Source organism: Propithecus coquereli, unplaced genomic scaffold (genome assembly GCF_000956105.1).
Source record: "Propithecus coquereli isolate 6110/MARCELLA unplaced genomic scaffold, Pcoq_1.0 Scaffold314, whole genome shotgun sequence".
In the NCBI taxonomy this organism is placed as follows: Eukaryota; Metazoa; Chordata; class Mammalia; order Primates; family Indriidae; genus Propithecus; species Propithecus coquereli.
Genome location: NW_012148775.1, coordinates 618,806 through 639,238, shown reverse-complemented (window position 1 = coordinate 639,238; position 20,433 = coordinate 618,806). Strand labels below are relative to the sequence as shown.

General features: G+C 38.2%; 1 protein-coding gene across 2 annotated transcripts in view; it reads left to right on the top strand.

Moving 5' to 3' along the window:
* TAOK3 (TAO kinase 3) overlaps positions 1-20,433 on the top strand; it is an 88,346-nt gene that overhangs the window by 45,607 nt on the left and 22,306 nt on the right. For both annotated transcript variants that reach the window (XM_012650192.1, XM_012650191.1), the window contains 3 exons: positions 958-1,164; positions 11,230-11,364; positions 19,834-20,070. In XM_012650192.1, coding sequence (XP_012505646.1) covers positions 958-1,164; positions 11,230-11,364; positions 19,834-20,070 — 579 coding nt within the window. The remainder of the gene's footprint in view (positions 1-957; positions 1,165-11,229; positions 11,365-19,833; positions 20,071-20,433) is intronic.

The window sequence follows — 20,433 nt, the reverse complement described above, 5'->3', positions numbered from 1 at the left end:
GAAGCTCAGAAAACAGACTTGAACTATAAAATCTCTTGATCGCATATGTAGAAATGATCCCTTTTAATTGGGAAAATAAATCTGTTAAAAATATGATGTATTATCTACTGTTTTATATGACCCAGTGATTCCTTATATTGCCATGGTTAAGTAACAATTTTTTAAAGTTATATGTGTACAGTACGGTTCTTTGAAAACAGGGTTTATTCATAGCCAAGTTGATTTAATTGTATTATTTAATCTTATATCAAAAGATATCCCACTGTGATAGATAAATTATATGTTCTGATTATTTTACCACTTTTCAAATAGTCATCTTTGGACCAGTAGTGATGAATACCAGTATTATTTAACAGATATATTTAATAAGATTACAGAGATAAGCATGATAGAATTGCTTGAGGGAGGCAGAATTTAATTACCTGTCCTGGACAGTAGAATTAATATCCCTGCTTAGATATGACTCAGTAATGACTTGCAGAGGAACATATTGCTTGTCAAATCTCTGAAAACTCTTTCCACTTTACTTTAGTTTCAAGTGACCACTGCTGTATTTGCAGATGTCCCGGAGGCCCACCACCTGTTCAGTGGCCAGCAGTCTTTCTCTAGCACCTTGATGTTCCCAAAGGTCCCTTACAAACCTGGCCTGATTCTGCTTACTGAATAGCAATACAATAATATGATGATTGTGTCTGACAGGAGAAAGCCCTGCGATAGCAGCATTTTGAGCCTTATGACCCATGCCCAGAATGGCTCCTGGGGAAGACATAGAAGTGAATTTGAGATGTCTGAAAATGGTGGGAAAGTAGTGGAGCCACCACACTAAAAGTTCACCTTTGCAGATTGGCAGAAAAGCAACTTGGCACTGCAGAATTGAGTGTATGCTTAGTAGCTTAGTCAACGATTGGCGCTGTATCTCCAGTCATTTTTTTGAACCCCAGTGCCTCATTTTTGTAGGACAGCGAACACGGAACCAGCTTGATCAGGGACATGGACAGCCTGGGCAGCAACCACTCCATTCCAAGCGTGTCGGTGAGCACAGGCAGCCAGAGCAGCAGCGTGAACAGCATGCAGGAGGTCATGGACGAGAGCAGCCCTGAACTTGTCATGATGCACGATGACGAAAGCACGATGAATTCCAGCTCCTCTGTCATGCACAGGAAGGTAGGTTTCATGGTACCCCTCACCGCGCTACGCTTTGCCAGTCATAGCGAAGCCAATTCAGGTCACTTAGCTTCCAGACATTTTAGTCACCTTTTTGCAACTGAAATGTGGGACTAAACCTAGCTTTGACAGTTTTCTTACAGTAAAAAGATCATGAAGGACTATCCAGGCTACATCTGAGCCTATTCCTTCATCTTTCTTTCTCATGACTCTGACATCCACCATCATCAACAAATAAAAATAAATAAGTCGAAGAATCCAGTAAGTCCTTCTTTAAACCAATAACCTTAATACTGTAAACCTTCAAAGGTTCCTGAGTGTAACCTGTTGGTTGTGCCCTTTTACAAGTACACTCTGTCAGAAGTATGTTTCTTAGTCTGTATTCCCAACATACTATTTGTTTTAGCAACAGTTTATGCTCTTTTCTGCTGTTTCTTTGATTGTTTATAATTCTTCTAAGGCTAGCACTCCACCAGCTTAAATATTCTGACTTTGAATGAATGATCCTGGTTTTTTTTTATTTTGGTGTTCTTTTCCAATTAAAGATCCTCATTTTATATAAGCCTATGATGGATGATTCATAAGTTGAAATACTTAATGAAAACTGTGAAAAAAATTTTAAAGCTTCTTTTAAGGTAATTTCTGTGAGTATTTCGCAGAATTATCAATAATTCTTTGTAGGAATTCTCCAAAAGCATTTTGAGAATCCTTAAATAAACAGCTCATAGTATGGAATTACAGAAATGGACACTTTATAATTTTTTTCCTTATCAAGTATACGTGAGGGATATATGTACTTATTTTAATGAATGGCAGTGATCACATTTTAATTCCAGTGAGAAAACATGTTTAAGAATTTTTTTTCACTTATGTTCTCTTGGTTGTGCTTTTTTCTTAGGAATAGGAAATTGGACAGGAAAGGAGGAAGGGCAGGAGAAAATATATTGGTGCCCAGTCATCAATAGTGGAGGGCTACACGTTTACTTTCTGGAGTTGATGAACTGATTTATTCAGCAGATATTAGTGGGGACCTCTACCATGTGCTAGGGACTATAGAAGACCCTGCAGATACAGAAGGAATGAAACAGACACAGTGCCTTCATGGAGCTTATTATCTGTGGGGGAGATTAAGCCAATAATGACACAAATAACTACATACAATAGTGTAATTATGGTTTGTGACCAGCCTGGACAGCACAGTGAGATCTCGTCTCTACAGAAAAAAAAAAAGTTAGCCGGGTTTGGTGATATGAGCCTGTAGTCCCAGCTACTTGGGAGGCTGAGGCACAAGGATTGCTTGAGCCCAGGAGTTCAAGGCTGTGGTGAGCTGTGATCGTACCACTGCACTCCAGCCTGGGCAACACAGCAAGACCCTGTCTCTAAAGAAAGAAAAAGTAATTATGAAACTTACCCTGAGTAAAAGGAGGACTTAATCTAGCAGGGAGTAAGAGAAAGCTACCTGGTGAGGTGACATTTAAGCTAAAACCTCAAAGACAGGTAGAAGCTAGCTAGCTTGGGGTAAGAGATGGGCCGAGTCAGAAAGCAACAAGTACAAAGGCCCAGAGACAAAAAGAACTTTATATGTTTGAGGAAGAGAGGGGAAGGCCGGAAAGGTGGGAGCTCGCTGAGCTATGTGGACGGTGACTTGGGACTAGAGAGATAGCAAAGCCTCAGATTATTAGGAAGCCATGGAAACAGTTTGAGGAAAGGGATGATATCAGACAAATGCAGAAATCTACTGAGTACAGCATTGCCAGCTGGCCTCCTTTGAACGCAGACAAGTGGTTATGTATGAAGAGAAGAAAAGAAGGTTTTGCTGGGCTGTTTGGAGGGAGTTACCATGGGTACTGACAGGTCTGGCTCTTTCCTTCCCATTACCTCTGAGGCTCCATGGGTATAGGGAACAAAAGAAGAATTCAGTTGGATCTTTTTACTCCAGGACTACTTAGATGGGCACCCAGAATTAGAAGAAAGATGCTATGAGCATAATCAACAAGAAAGAAGACCCTGGTCTAGAACTCATAGGGGGTTTTAATTTTAATTTTGGCACGCTGTTGTAGAGCTACCTTGTGACAATACAGGTCTTTCAAATACTTTTGTGTCCCTGATGTAATCACTTAAGAAGAATAGATGTAATTTATATTCTGAAATAGAAGGCAGTTGTATTTATGATCCACAACAAATATATGTCAGGAAGAATTTGTTATATGATGTATTTATATTTTGTGTGAAATATATAGAGGAAATATGGAAGGAAATCAAGACACATTTGCAAATAAAACTTTGAGTTAACTTTAAAATATAAGTAGGCTAGAAAAATAAAATATATTAATATATGAAAACGTAATGTTAAATATGGTATCTCTTCATGAAATCCATTTAGTTCTTTTACCTGAGCTTAAAAATATGTTATTTTTAAAAAGAGTAGAAATCAAAAAATTCTTCCCAAAGTTTATATTGGTTGGTTTACTCAAATTCCTAAAACTTTTTCATCTGAGGACATAAATGAAATAGGATCTTAAACACTCAGTAGAAAATTTTGTATGTTGAACTTAGAAATGAGGAAGCTGGTTTGTAGTTCTGTCTGCCACTGTTAGTTTTATTTTACTTGAGACAAGTCACAAACCGCTCTGGGCCTCAATCTCTCCATCTGTAAAATTAAGATTTGTTCTGTATGATTTTAAAGTTCCCTTCCAGGTCTGAAATCCTATGCTTTTATTCCTATAGTCTTTAAAGAGGCAGTTCTCACCCACACCTCACCAAGGACCAGGTCTACTCTTATCTCTTATATTATATATTTGGATTCCACTTAAGATTTCCCTTGAAAAAGGTTCTTTTTTTCTAAAAGCCACTGCCCCAGTCATTCCCTTCTTTTCCATGCAGATGGGATGGTGGCTACCCTCCCATATTATACATGAGTACAAATAACATTTGTATCACAGGTTGGATTCTCCAGGAAGCAGAGCTGAGACCGTTTAGCCCTGCAGACTTTTTTTTAATTGGGAAGTTCCCTTGGGATCAACACCTGTGGGAGGGAGGCAAAGGAAGCAGCATTGGGCAGAGAGCAAAGTTGAACTGATGTGCAGGCCCGATGACAGCCTCAGTGAACCCCATAGGGAGCCCTGGAGCTAAACGGGCCTTTCAGAGTTATCCAAGCTGGGCAGGAATAGCTGGTCATTCATTGAATATGGGCAACCCAGGAAGAGTGTGAAGTTGTGCAAGGCTGCTCTGTGCAGCCGACACCATCCCCGAAAGGAGCTGACAGCCATAGAGTTGCCAACAGCACTCCCAGGCAATTGGAGCAGTGAGTCTTTCCTTACAGGGGTATCTGGGTACATTTCTGAATCTATCAAAATTTGTGACCACAAAGATTATTTTAGAAAGAACGGAAGCAATATTGTTTTATGAAACATTTACCAGTTTTGCCTGGGTTTGTGTCCAAAACCTTAGAAAAGCCTATGTGTCATTAAATTACCATAAGATAAGCAAAGTTTTAAGCATTATCTCATTATCCTATTCTATTTTCTTTAATATTTGTCACTATATAAAATTATGTATTAATTTTTTTTATTTCGTGACTAGAATGTAAATTCCCTTAGGGCAAGGACTACACCTGCCTTATTCAGCACTGTCTCCCCAGTACTGGGACTAGTGCCTGGCGCAGCAAACACACTCAGTAAGTAACTGTAGAATGAACGAATGGACCAGCCAACAACAACAAAAAGAGAGAATAAATGAATTAACCAAATATTAAACATCATGTTATTCTGGTTCATTGAAAATAATGGATTAAAAAGAGTTCATCTTAACTATCTTTATGGTTTGAAAGAGTTAAATGAATTGAGTTTCTTCAATAATAATACTTAAGACAATAAGAATATGCTTAATAAATTCCAAAATACAAAAATAAGGGTGAGGAATTTTTTTGTCCCCTTTGATTGTTATAATCAAGCAGACATATCTTAAATTAGTCAAATCATAGATCTGAAACAGATTACCATTTTATATAGGAAGTAAATTCATTTTTAAAGGCCATGTGTAACTAGTGAGAGCATGACTTGAAATTAACTACTCTGCATCCAGAATGAGGATGCCCTGATTTTAGCAAGACGGTTCTACTATCACAGAACAAGCCCCCAAAGGGTAAAGTGGGACATTGAAAATTTTCCTTTGACATCAGAATTTCAGGTTACTTCCTCTCCAGTCCTTGCCTCCACTCTTAAGTCTTTCCCAGGCCCTGAAGGAACCCTAATCTAATCTTCTTTTTTGAACAAGAATGATGTGATAAGTCTAAAAGCACATTCTGACAAAATAAACTTTAAGTGCTTATTTTTTCCCCCCTGGCTAGTGTTGCCACACTACTTTTCCCAATAACAAGAGTGTCACCATATCTCTAAACTGGTAGTTCCTCAAGAACCTCTCTCTCCACCTACCACCTAGCACGGTGTCTGTTACATAGTAAGCACTCAGTAAATGTTCTGTGAACTAAACCGAAGTGGACTTTTATAGGACACAACTCTACACCTCAATTCCTAATTATTTACAGATGACTCTGGGGCAAACTTTAAATCCAGATTAGCTTCTTTGTTGTGATCTTGCCTGCTTCTGAGCCTCCATCCTACTCTTTAAAATCATTGAGTATACACCAGTAGCAAACAGATTTTAACATTGTCCTAAGCAACAAATTCTGTTTTTTTGAATTTGTCAATTAAAAGGTATACTTATTTTGCTAAAGTCTAAAATCAATTACCTTTGCCTGCTACTGCCTTCTATTAATATTAGATCATAAGACTTTAATATATTAAAAGCATTATTCTTTAATCAGTGTTGTTTTAGGTATACCTAATGAACTCCAGTCATAATGGCCCCTTTTTAGGGATTATTTAGAGAAAATAATTTCTTTTTCTTTTTCTTGTTTTTCCTCTTTTTTGATGGAAACAGGGTCTTGCTCTGTGGCCTGGGATAGAGTTCAGTGGCGTAATCATAGCTCACTGCAACCTCAAACTTCTGGGATCCAGCGATCCTTCTACCTCAGCCTCCCAAGTAGCTGGGACTACAGGTGTGCACCACCACACCTGGCTAATTTTTCTGGGTTTTGTAGAGATGGGATCTTGCTCTTGCTCAGGCTGGTCTTGAATTCCTGGCCTCAAGCGATCCTTGTGCCTCGGCCTCCCAGAGTGCTAGGATTACGGGCGTGAGCCACCACACCCAGCCGCAGAAAATAATTTTTAAAAAATCGTTCTACCCTAACTCCTAAAGCTTTACTTGGCCCTTCCTATTAGTCAATGTTAGTTCCTTTTTTTCCCCTCCTTTTAAAAAAAGAAAAGCTTTCACTATTTTCATGGGAGAAAAAAAAGAAATGTCCTTGAGGGGATAGGATGTTCTAGTTTAATTTTCACTTGCATCAGTGGCCTTTCCTATTATTTTTGCTGAACAGAGGGGTGAGTTCTTTGACCCTTCAACTCACATTTGGCAAAATAAAAGTGAATTAACACATGAAGGTAATGTTTCTTAAACAGCAGTCATACGACACCTCTGTTGTAACATCTTTATCCTCAGGCTTTTGCTAGTCATCTTTCCTCCCTAACTATCCTTCCAGGTTAAAATACCCTATTTCATCTTCTCCTCGCCTTCCTCTAGCCCCAGCTTTTGATAGCTACACCTGCTTCGACAATAATTCAATAATTTTGAAATGAACAAAACGAGAGATGGTGGGTTTGCTGATCCCTTCTCCACAGCGTGAAAAGTGTGGGAATCTATAAAAAGGCTTCTTGTCACCAGATAAAAAAAAAAAAAAGCCATTTTTAGATACACCCCCCCCCACACACACCACTGCCTAAAGGTGTTCTTGTGTGTGTGTCACTATTTTACGACTTTCTTAGAGTACAGAGTGGCAGGTTTTTATGAAATACAAATTTGAATTCTGTTAAGTAATCCAAGAGAAAACGTCATTTTCTTAAAATCTCCTCAGACCTATATTCTTGGTGTTGTTTATTCAGCAAACATTTGCTGAATGCCTACTAAGTATCAAGCACTGTGCCAGGTGCTGGGGAGACAGATTTTTCAAACCACATTTACTCTGCTTTCAAAAAGCCCACAGTCTCATACAGAGACAGACAAGTAAGTATGATGAGTACATTGACAAAGGTAAACCCAGAATCTATCCAAGTCCAGAGGAGTGGCTTCCACGGTTAAATTCAAGTTAATTTAGAAACTCTAGGCAAGTGACCACACTACGAATCTTCATTTCAGAAGTGTAATAGACTCTTCTGTTTAGAAGGGAAAAACTGCTAAATAAAAGTAAAAACCCTTATGCAAGGTGTAGTAGTAACATTTGTGCCTGATACTTCCCCATACTGCACTATGTTGTATAAAAGTTCAATCCTTTTTACGGAAGATTTTGAGCAAACATTATGACAGCTTTTTAAATCTGAAGATTATTTTTTATGGTGAAAGAATGTAAGTTTATCACGTTAACACAGGTTTCCTTAATACTGGTCCCCAATCATATTGGTATTGCAAAGAGCTTTTTTTTGTTGTTGTTCCTGGATGATAATGTTCTAAAGATAAATTATAACCAAGCCATATATTTTGTCTTGGTAAAATAGAACATGTTTGTTCTTAATCTTCTAAAATAATTCTTCAAAGATTTTGCCCTCTTATCATCATGTGTAAGTAATCTGGGTATAGTGACTTACTGCATAAAATAACAAGCTGACCCTTTCTATTATTAATCTTCAGATACGCACAGTTCATATACTCTGGGAGCAAATACAGTGGTCATTTTCAAAAGGACTGCTACTTGAAAGGGGAATATAACCAACAGATAATATACTCAGTAAAGTTAATACTTTAATTTGTTTAGGCTCACTTCTCGAGTCACAGTCCCCTCTTTTTTTTTTTTTTTTTTTTTGAGCCAGGGTCTCACTCTGTCTTCTGGGCTAACTCACTAGTTTGGGTAAACTCCTAGGCTCAAGTGATTCTCCCACTTCAGCCTCCCAAGTAGCTGAGACCACAGGTGCAGGCCACCACGCCCAGCTAAGTTTTTATTTTTTGTAGAGACAGGGTCTCACTGTTGATCAGGCTAGTCTCGAACTCCTGGCCTCAAGCAATCCTCCCACCTTAGCCTCCCAAAGTGCTAGGATTACAGGTATGAGCCACGGTGCCCAGCCTCCCCTCATTTTTTTTTTTATTTCAAAATATTTTAGAGTACAAATGTTTTTGTTACATGGATAGCTTTTATAATGCTTAAGTCAGGCCTGTTAGTGTGCCCATCACCCAAATAATGTTCATTTTTGCTACATTAAGTTGTCTTTGGAGTTTTGAACCTGTTTTATGTGATAGAATGGAATATTTAAAAATTCATTTCTCAATGCACTTGAAATGGATATCTACTCTTAGACTAAAATTTTGTCCCATTCTGTGGTCTCTTATATAATATTTGAAGATTTTTTAATGATGATTTCTGTTATGAAACTGCTCTGGAAAACAAGAATTCTTTTACAAAAGGAAAAAAATATTAAGGGGAAGTGAAGAGTTATACTGTTAGCATTGTTATATTTACACTGGATTAAAATTTTGGACCTATTCTCTGGACTACCTTCTAAACTAGCATTATTTTTAAAATATATTTTAGTGGCTTATTTAATTATCTGTGTCAACTGAAATCAATGTCATTTCAAGTTTTAACTATTTTGGTGTATTTTAACTTCCTTAAGTTTATTAAACGTAGAAAATACAGTGTGGCCTTTAATTGGATAAGCAGGGTCCTAAACCCAAAGTGCTAATTTTTACCAGAGATAGAACAAACTAATAAAATTATACATATTTGTGCATGAGTAAGTTTTGATCTGTTATGTGGACAATGTGGAGTCTGGTGTCACTGGTTATCTTTATAAATCAAGTTATTACAATTTGAAACTGAGATGTTGCCCATATTCCCAGCCTCCCTCTCAGTGTGCTTAATAAATTAGCCAACTGATACTCACCAAAACTGTGACTTATGAAGACCTCCTATAAAACCACAGGCCTCTACCTAGTGTATCTCTTCTGATTGCTGGCATTTAAAAGCTGCTTGCTTTTCTGGGACTGTAATGTTAAGTCCGATTTTGGACATAAATGTAATTTATTAATAAACATACAGTAACATAAATGTAGCAGGTCTCAGTGTCTTCCTCTTTGGAACCTCAGACCTAGTGCATGAGTTCCAATCACACATATAATCTCTCTTTTCCCTGTGAAATAAAAGTTCAGATTTCCTGAGAAATAATGTAGAATAATTTTATCTGACCCTTCAAGCATTTTCTTATAAGTTTTAAAAAAATGGGTCAAGAGATGCATTTTTTAACATAAAGCATGGTCTAATGGAACTTTCTGCCGTGATGGAAATAGTCTATATCTGTGCTATCCAATATGGTACCACTAACTATAGCTACTGAGTACTTGAAATATAGCTGGTGTGACTTAGGAACTGAATTTTACGTTTTATTTCATTTCAATTAATTTTAATTTTTAATTAAAATAGCCATATGTAGCTAGTGGTTATCTTGTTGGATAGCACAGCTGTAGAACACCCCTTGAATTTGATACATATGCCCTCACTTGCAAGCTCATTGAAGGACCCCTTCATTACGTGAACTACAATATATAAATTGAAAAAAATTTCTAAACATATAATAGATGTAATGGTACACACCTTACCAACACATTAAGACATTTTAAATTTTTTTATAAGGAAAAAGAAAATAAGTCCGATGGTAAATTTAATGTTGGATGTTGGCTTTTACATAAAAATTGGGATGTAAAATTTAATTCCCTTCAAGGAATATATGTGTTTTTTTGACTTTGAAAAATTCTAGACTATAATAAAATTTTGTATTTTATGAATCTCTTTAATTTTTGTTTTCTGATGAAAGAAAGAGTAATTATAAAGAATTTCAAGTAGTTATGGACAAAATGCAAAACTGACTTCTCACAAATGGTTTCTCCTACAACCCCAGGGAAATAAGGAATTAATTTCTCCTTCCACATCCTGAACATGTACTATTTAAAAATCCCCCACAGTTGTACATGTTTTTGAGCTACAAATTACTATCATATCTTTTTTTCTGAAGGGTCGGAGCTACTTAATGACTGACCACTTCATCTTTTATAGAGAGGAGCATTGTCCTTTAAAAGCATTTTCCCCTTTAAAAGTCATTTCAGTTGCATTTAAGAACATCCATTATTATCCTTCCAGGGAATGCTATTTTTCACTGGGCATTAGAAAAAGATTAATCATCTTTGCCTATCAAGAAGCATAGGCTTTATTAAATCAGTCAGAAACATTAAATTCCAGCTTTACTCACTCTGGTGACCATACCGATGCTGAGTTGAGGAAGAATTTGTGAAAGTAGCATTTGGTTGAAATTGTACGCCTGTCTCTTTAAATCTAAAAAAAAATCCTTTCAGAAGCTGTAGAGAGAAGGTGCTAGAACTGTGTACGATCATGACTGGAAAGCAGGATCCCTCAGTGACTGCCGAATCTTCCCAGCACAAGATAGAGAGGCAGTTCAGCACAAGCCTACACTGGTTCTAGGCAGAACGATGATCCTACCGAACAGATCTCAAATAAAATTAAATTGAGAAAGCAGATCTTTCAAGGGAATGAGGCGGAGGCTCGCTTTTATGTTAAAAGCCACCAGCATCCTCCTTGCTAGACATGGACATGACATTTTTAAAGGAATTATTTGGTTACAGCGTTTTAAGCAAACTGTTCTAAGGAGTCTGTACATTGCATTGTTTTTTCTATTCTTTTTTTCTTTTGCATATATGTAATTCTGGAGGTAAAGAAAAAGCCTGCCAGGGATTCAGAAGGCATCCCACTAGCGATCAGCTGACATTCCTAACTGAAGGCTGCAATGTGTTGCTTATTCATTTTGTACCGTGGGAGCTGCGGGGACTAGCAGAGAGCTAAACTATGCATTTCAAACAGCAGTGCTTGTGCAGAAAGAGGGGTGAGAGAGAGGCAGCCGGCGAGGAAAGAGCACAGCTGGACTTTCTCCTTGTTTTTATCCATTTCTGCAGGATCATGTATTCATAAGGGATGAGGCGGGCCACGGCGATCCCAGGCCTGAGCCGCGGCCTACCCAGTCAGTTCAGAGCCAGGCCCTCCACTACCGGAACAGAGAGCGCTTTGCCACGATCAAATCAGCATCTTTGGTAAGCAAACACCCCTCTACCCACCTTCCCTTCCTTCCCCTCCTCCCCATCTGGCAGCCTCTCGCCCTCCCTGAGCCTCTCTCGGCTTCATGGACGGGAGGAAAGGAGTCAAGAATGTTTTCTCCCTCCTAATAATTTTATTCATTTTAGAAAAAATCTGTTGGCATAGCAACCTGGTCTCAGATATTTTAGCATTGTCTATGGCATGGAAAAAAAAAAAACCTTTGTGTGTGTATGTGTGTGTATTTGTATATGCTGTATGTGCACAATGTAAGGCCTTTGAGATGAAGTTGCTAGTCTATCCAATTTTTTAAAAGCTATTTGTCTTTTCATTGAAATAAATAATGCTAAAAAAATTTTTTTACGGTATTGATGTATGTGTATGCAGGATACTATTCTTTTTGTAAAGATGCATATGTGTCTATAATGTATATACACACACCAAAAGATAAAAGACAATTTTTTTTAAATATATGGTTGCTAGCTAATGTATATAATTGTAGAAAATAAGATACTTGCTTCCCAGGGATGGATTGCTGGTTCGTTCTGGTTCATTCATTTATTTATTGCAACAATGGTAGTGGCTGCACTTCCCCATTTAACCCCTGAAGAATTTCCTGGCACCAATAAAGCAAGGAGGGCTTTGTAGGAGCGGAGAGGGATGATTGTGGAAGAAAAGAGACTGTAGGATTCTTCAGCATTTTTACTATTGCAAATGTGATTGCTGGATGCCCTTGTAGTAGCAAAAGGGGTGTGTGCTGGAAGAGTTAGTTTTCATGCCTCCTCCCCTTGGTCCCCCACGCGTGCGCGTGCGTGTTCTCTCTCTCACACACACACACACACACACACACACTCACATCATTTCACCCTTGGCACTCTTAAACTCTCTTTCGTCTTTTGCTTCTCAGTCTCACTTCTCAGCCATAAAATTATTGAAATATTAGTTGTTTTGCCTAAATTGATGTTAGAGGTCACATGGGCAGGAAGAGTTAGTGTACACTGCTTGGCTGTTACATTTAGAACCTATGATGACATCATCGGAGGCCGACCCAGAAATGATCATTTTTCTTGTCCTATTTTTTAAACCTGATTTCTACTTTTATTTCTCAAGTCTTTTAAAGGCTTCGATTATCTTTGAAATTTATAATGCATTATAATCTTTAAAAGCCCAAATACAAGGAAAATGGAAGTTAAAGCACCTACATATTGCTATGCCTGCTGCTGTCTAAAAACAAGCAATTGAACTTAGACTGCTTATAAATAAGCCCACTTTTAAGATCCTTTATGTAGAAGTTTCTTGTAATCTCTTTGATGGGCAATTTTTCATTTTAAAGGAATGCTGTACTGTGCAATGGAGGTCTTAAAATGTCCACTATGTATTTGCTAATGATAAGCACCTTAAAGATAATGCTTTTGATTCTAAATAAAGCATCATGAGATTATTAAATAATAATTATCTTCATGCCGTGATATCTTACAAAAGAGTAAATATGGTATTTTAGAGAACTGTTACTACTTACCACACACTCTTACAAGACTTGTAACCTTTAACCAGACTTGTTCATGTTGAAATGAGAGGAGAAATAGCAGCCGCTGAGCATCAGAGCACCATCAGCAGGTTTTACATGTGGTGCAGACATTATACCAAGTGGCTTCCCCCCTCTGGGACAGGTTCTCTTCTTTTCTCACTTGCCACACCCTCATTCCCACATCATATATTCATGACCTCTTCTGCCTCCCAGCAAGATATTACTACGGCCATGCCAGCATAATCTCGTGCTCGCATCTGTGAACTCACCCAGGGCTACTCTGTGTGTGTATCAGCCATCACAGTCTTCCTCCCTGTGGATGATAAAAGCTGGCTCCCTACTAGGCCACCTCAGGGCTCTGGACAAAGTCCTCGGGAACCCCTCTGAATCCTACAGGCTTCAGAATGCCCATCCAGAGGACAGCTGGGATCAATCTCGCTGATGGAGTTTTGATTTGCTAAAAGGCCCCTGCCCCGATGTTAAGTTAAAACCAGAATAGCTGATAGGATGTCGCTTTAACCACAAAATTAGTTGCTTTATGGAGTACCCTCTCCAAATGTAGTGCTTTGGGAGTCATGGCTGGGATTGATGGAAGTTTATCAGAGTTCAGTGGTATTTGTATCTAGTGATTTTTAAGGAGGAAAAAAACATGAATGGAAGGGAGAAATGGTATGGTGGTATACAGTTCCATGTCCCGTTTTGGACAATCTTACTATTGGTATGGACCTTTTAATGTCTATTAGCAAGTACTACAATTCTGCTACCCATTATATTATTTTAAAGGCTAGTTCCAACAGCAGTATATAAATCAGGAACACTGGAATATCATAAATTATTTAATTTTTTAAAAATATATCATGAATCCTATTGTTTTTCATGGATCAAATGAAAAGGACTGAAATGACATAAACAACATAAAAGTAAGAGCAGGATCATGGGAAAGTGAAAGTCTAGTATAATCAATAATCAAGTCATTGTTGAAACCTTGCCTCGTTTCTCATAGTTGGTAGCATGATTTATTGATTTATTTATTTTGGTTTTACTCTTTCTTTATAATCTTCTAGGAGAGATGCTAACAAGTCAAAAGGAGGCCTAAAAGTGAACAGTAAAAAGAGGATAAATTTAGAAAATAGTTTTGCAATTACTAGATAAGTAAATGATGACTATATATTTTAAATCAACTTGCAAACTGACCAAAAAATATTTCCGTTCCTAAAATTTGTTTTATGAGCCTACCTATTCAACACAAACCTAACAGAGGCCTAGCTTTGTGCTTTTTCCCCTTAGTATCACTTTCCACACTGTGCTTTTCAATGAGCTTATTGACAAGTAGTTTATGAAGCCCATGGGCTGAGGGCTTGTACTGCTAGATGTTTTTATTAGTTTGGCCCCTTAGTCCTGAGATTTTTGTGTTATTACACACTTCTGCACAGTTGCATTTGTGACAAAGGAAAAGAAGGACTGTAAACCTTGATACCAGAGGAAACCCCAAGGAAACTTTAGAATTCCAATTTTTTATTATAATTTCCTATGGGCAGAGATTATCGACCTTATTTTGAAGAATTAGGAAAAGGAAGGGAATTTCATGGCATCTTTTTTATTTTATCCTTTCTTTTTCTTCTTCTGTAAGAAAGTGTATATTGGGCTGATTTGTTATCTGGGAAAAGGAGTTGCTTATCTAGTCCTTCAGAGTTATTAATCTGACTTCTTGGACCTTTGAGATGTGCCTTCCTTGGGTTTTTATGGACAGCCTAATATTTTAATTAGATTAGTGACCCATAAGGGTGTTTTTAGCTCTTGCTACATCTGATGTCATTTCTTCTGAAAACTTTATAATGCGCTGGGTCCCTGGCAGTTTCCGTAGTGGATGTTAGTATAAAGAGCACTAAGGCCATATCGATCAGACAATTCAGCTTTTGGCCTTCTGAAGGAATTCTTGCTGGAATGCAGTGGTCTTACTGCACAGGTGAATTTGTGTTAGAACACACATTAGGGAGATGGGCACGAGAGGGAAACTCAGTGTGGAATCCCCATGAAAGCATGTGAGAGAAAGTGGTTATTGTTCTATCATTGCAAATATAGATTCATTTACCAGATTCAGTAGAAACAATTATAAAAAGGGTGTCTTCATTTGTATTTTTAAAAATGCAACCTAGTTATGTAGCTAATTCTGAAATTAGATATCTGAATGAGTTTGATACATAAGAATAAAAATATTAGAGCCTTAGCAGTAAATGCTACTGTTTCACCTCTCATAAGCCCGGTTGTTGTTCTCTTTCTAAATGCTTGAAAATGTGTTCTCTTCCTGGGTTGTATACCAGAGGATGCTTATCAAAATATTGCATATCTCTTTCCATATTTTTGGCTTCTTAACTCACTAAGATCATTACCGATACCATTTTTCACCTTTGCTGTCCAATCTGCATGCCCAACTCACATGGCCAAAGTCTCTCAATAAACCTCTGTTGAATAAATGAATGAATGCATGAGTTGCTTCTAGTCCTGCTGATCACATGAGAATTTGGATTTACAAGTGTGCATTTCAGAGTTCTCCACATAACATTTTCTGTTATAAGACAAAATTGCCTGTTAGCAATTATTACTTTCAGTAAGAACTTAAAACATTTTTTCCTTAGGTGTTCTAAAGAGTGGAATGGTAAATGTCTAATGCCAAAATGTGAATCGTTGTATTCTTTTTAAGAACTTGCTATAAATTTCATTTGTTTGAAGTGCTGAGGGTGGCCACTTTTATCATATGCATTATTTTGATTCTTATAAATTATTAATCTTATAAATTGGCTTTGATCTCTTAAGAGGGTAACATTATGAGCCACCATGCTCCTGTTATGTTCCGTAAGTTGCTTATTAGCCTTCTAGTGCAGTGTTGTATACATGGTAGGGACATGCTACACTTTCAATGAAGTAGTTTGTTTTAGGGCTAATTTTTTCTGAAATTAAATAGGGTAGCATTGAACAGCTGTAGAAACTTCCCGTAAAAAGTTTCAGTCCACCTTTTCATGGTTACTTATTTATTTATTATTTATATATTATAGACATATGAAATGAGTAATAATTCAAGTTCAGAAATTTTATGTATTTAATCTTATAATCCAGAACCTGGATATAGGTATAGTTTTATTATTAAATGCCCTTTCTCTTGGATCCACTTATTCTGATCTATGTCTCCATCACTGGAAACACTACACAGAGGGGGGAAAAGAGACATATTTCTCAGGGCCTGGCATGAGAAGGAAGGAAACCAACATATGTTGAACATTTCCTGCATGTCAGACACCTTGCTAGGCACTTCCACATGTGTTATCTCATCCCGTTGTCTGACGCTGAGGAAGATAGTAATGGTTCCTCTTTATGTATGAAGAAATTGAGAGACTTCAAAAGGTTAAGTAATTCGCCCAAGGTCAGTTATATAGTAAAGGACTGAATGAGGGTTTTTTCCATGCAACCTACTGGGTTTGGCAAGATGGCACTGCCCACTCTTAGTCGATCACATTTTTGAGACTACCATTGTAAAAACTATAGTCACTACATCTCCAAAACTTTCTCCCATTTTCAGACTTACTCAGTTCGTAATTTGGACTTACCACTCTCTCCAGGTTTGACTTTTTTGGGTGTTGATTCCCTCCATGACTTTAGAACAGAAAGCAATCACTTGTTTTCTGCCTTGGTGTTGTGAACTTCCCCAGGCAATTTAAGATCCATAGGAATCCAAGGCCTTACAAAAATTAAAGAAGTAAATTATATGTGAAAACACTTGGTAAACCATAAGCATGATAAAATTATGGGCTATTTTTTTTAATTCTGTTGGCCATATAGTATATTCTAAAGACACAACATAAACAAATAAACACACAGACATACATAACTGTAAAGAACATTTTTTATATATTCATGTTAGACTTTGACAACTAAAACATCTGGTTATACTTTTATTTAAATTCATCTATCTAGCTTGAGCATAGAATTATAAAACTTAGTATCTCTGTGTGTACTCAAAAAGACAATTTGAAACTTAGAAAGTTTGGTTGTGACAAATGAAAGATGATGTTAGGGGTTTAAGACGGTAATTATCCAAATTATGGGAAGGATTCAAAAGCACAGTGTGTCTCCTGGAGCTCAGTGATGTACAATGATGCAGGCTGAGCTTTGTAATTTGTCTCTGCCACGTCCTTGTACCAGGTGATCTGGTAGGCAGTAGGACTCCTCTCTTTACGGAGACCTGCCCATCAATTCAGATAGAAGATGTTCCTGACACAACTCATTTCTACTTTATCTTTAGGCCTCCTGGTTTAGCGAAATGGCCATCCTGAGAATATTTTGTTGGCTACAAGCCAATGCGTATGACAAGTTTTAAATGTGTCATGATAGCTTTAGAGTGTGCCATGTCCCAGCTTTGGAAATCTGATTAAAGAAGGAATACTAAAATAAGAAAAAAAGAAGTATCTGGATAAAACATATCTCAAACTCATTACCCTAGAACAGACATTTTATGCCATCCGTATTTTTCTGAAAAAACAGATAAATTCAGAAAGGACTAAATGGTATCCTTTCTGTTGATTGGAATTGTTTTTACCCTAAAAGTGAACTTTAGAAAAGCGTAAGCATGAGAAAGTGAAATTTATACATATATTTCAAACTATTTTTTTCCTTTTATCAAGAAATAAGTCCATAGGCCGGGCGCGGTGGCTCACGCCTGTAATCCTAGTACTCTGGGAGGCCGAGGCGGGCGGATCGTTTAAGCTCAGGAGTTCGAGACCAGCCTGAGCAAGAGCGAGACCCCGTCTCTACCAAAAATAGAAAGAAATTAATTGGACAGCTAAAAATATATAGAAAAAATTAGCCAGGCATGGTGGCGCATGCCTGTAGTCCCAGCTACCTGGGAGGCTAAGGTAGGAGGATCGCTTGAGCCCAGGAGTTTGAGGTTGCTGTGAGCTAGGCTGATGCCATGGCACTGTAGCCCGGGCAACAGAGTGAGACTCTGTCTCAAAAAAAAAAAGAAAGAAAGAAAGAGAGAAGTCCATTTTTTTAAAAAACACATTATTGTGATAAGAAAATAGATCATTTGTTTGGAGTGTTAGGTACCTTTTTGGTGAGGCTATCTTTTTTTGGTCTTGATATCTTCTGCTCTTATTCCTCACACTTTAAAGAGGATTGTCCTTCAGAAAAGAGAAATGAATATGAAACCTAGTGTTGGTTTTAGCTGGAAAGGTTTCAAAGTTCGGCTAATGTTTAATGGTCTACTTTGATAATACTATCCAGTTACAGAACAGCACTCTCCTGATTATAAGGACTCAGTCTAGTATGCAGGGCCACCTTGTAAAAAGATCAGAGAAACAAACTCTTCTTTGTATAAAATACACTTTGACCCATAAACTGAAAATAGTATAGAAAATTAATAGCAGTATGAAATTTCCCAGTAAAACTCATTTGGGTATAAAAGTTGGGGAGCAATGCCTTATAGTAGATAGAAGTGACTCAATACTTAGTGAAGAAGAAAACCAAAGTTATAGTCCTGAAATTAAGATGTTTTTCTAAAGTAGATAGGAAAAATGAGAAGGAAGTGATCAGAGACTCTAATGGGAAAATAAAGAGGGATGATAAATTGAAGGAAAGACTGGAAAATCACAAAAGTCTTGTTCCTTTACAAGAGGTACCAGAATACATGTTTGCACTCTTTAATTTGTTGGATATTTACTTGAGAATGAGTTAAGGAAAAGTTACTAAGAAAAGTCGCCATCAGAAAATCATAGAAATGCTTTCTTCTCCTAAGGACAGCAAATGAATGTATTACAATTAGTTAACATCTCTTTTATGGGGAAGGAGGGGAGAGACATGATTTAAGAGAAGAGATCTCTCTCTCTTCTCCTCCCTCTCTCCCTCTCCCCCTCCCCCTCTCCCCCTCCTCTCCCATGTTAAGAATAGGAAATAAATCATGTTCAGATTATTTTAAAAGGATAATCAGGGTTCCTGTGACTATTAGAGACATGATCCTTTAAAAACAACAACAAAAATGATTCTCAAGTGGAGACCGAAGGAACGTTTGGCAATCTCTGGAGGCACTTTTGGTTGTCATGACTGGAATGGTGCTGCTAGCTTCTAGTGGGTGGACACCAGCGATGCTGCGAAGCATCCTACAGTGCACAGGATGGGCCCCATCACAGAAAGTTAGCTGACCCGTCGTCAATAGTGTCAAGGTTGAGAAATCTTGGTACAGTGGAAACAGCATGGGTCTGGACTCAGCTGGAAATAGGCCTAATTCCCAGCTCCACTCCTTATTAGCTCTGTGACCTTGAGCATATATATGATAGTATATCACAAATATGTAAATGTATTTTGACTAAACGAATAAATTATTTCCTTCAAGTCTCAGTTTTTGCATCTATAGTATGGGGGTAACTCCTACCTCATGAATGAATAAAATGAATACGTGAATAAGATGGTTTTGAGAATTAGGGATGAAGTATATAAACAGAACCTAGCATATCCTAGCACTTTGAGAGGCCGAGGCAGGAGAATTGCTTGAGGCCAAGAGTTCAAGACCAGCCTGAGCAAAAGCAAGACCCCATCTCTACAAAAAATAGAAAAATTAGCCAGGCATGGTGGCGTGCACCTATAGCCCTGCCTACTTGGGAGACTGAGACAGGAGGATCCCTTGTGTCCAGGAGATTGAGGTTGCAGTGAGCTATGATGACACCACTGCACTCTGCACTCTAGCCCAGGCAACAGAGTGAGAACCTGTCTCCAGGAAAAAAAAAAAAAACACTCAGCACAGTGCCCTCTACAGGTGAGCATTCAGTAAATAGTAGGTAAATTGACGGTGACAATGATAAATAAAATTATGCAAGGAGGCCCTTCTACTTTGCCTGAAAGTTGGTCTCCCATGAACAGGGTTACCTGAGTTCTGTTCCCCACCCCAATTCAGGTTACACGGCAGATCCATGAGCATGAGCAGGAGAACGAGTTGCGGGAACAGATGTCAGGTTATAAGCGGATGCGGCGCCAGCACCAGAAGCAGCTGATCGCCCTGGAGAACAAGCTGAAGGCTGAGATGGACGAGCACCGCCTCAAGCTACAGAAGGAGGTGGAGACGCATGCCAACAACTCGTCCATCGAGCTGGAGAAGCTGGCCAAGAAGCAAGTGGCTATCATAGAAAAGGAGGTCAGTGTGTGCACACATGCCTTCGTGCCACAACCTAGCCTAGCCTGCTGTAGTCAGTGGCACGATAGCAGGAGGCAGGAGCAGTGTGCCTGTGGGTGATGGGGGAACATTATTGCTGGGGGGCTGGGGCGAGCGTGGTTTCCAGGTTTCATGGGGCTACTTAAAGTTGTCATTCAAAGCTAAGATAGCAACTGAAGATACATATTGCATTCTTGTCCATTCAAATATATTCCAAGCATTGGCCCCTTGATGGTGGTCTGGGTACAAGTAAAGGGAAACAAGGTGCTGCTATCTTCTGAGAATTTGCACAGCACAGATCTGTACTGTGCCTGCCACGGCCACAGTCCTCTTCAAAAGAAAACT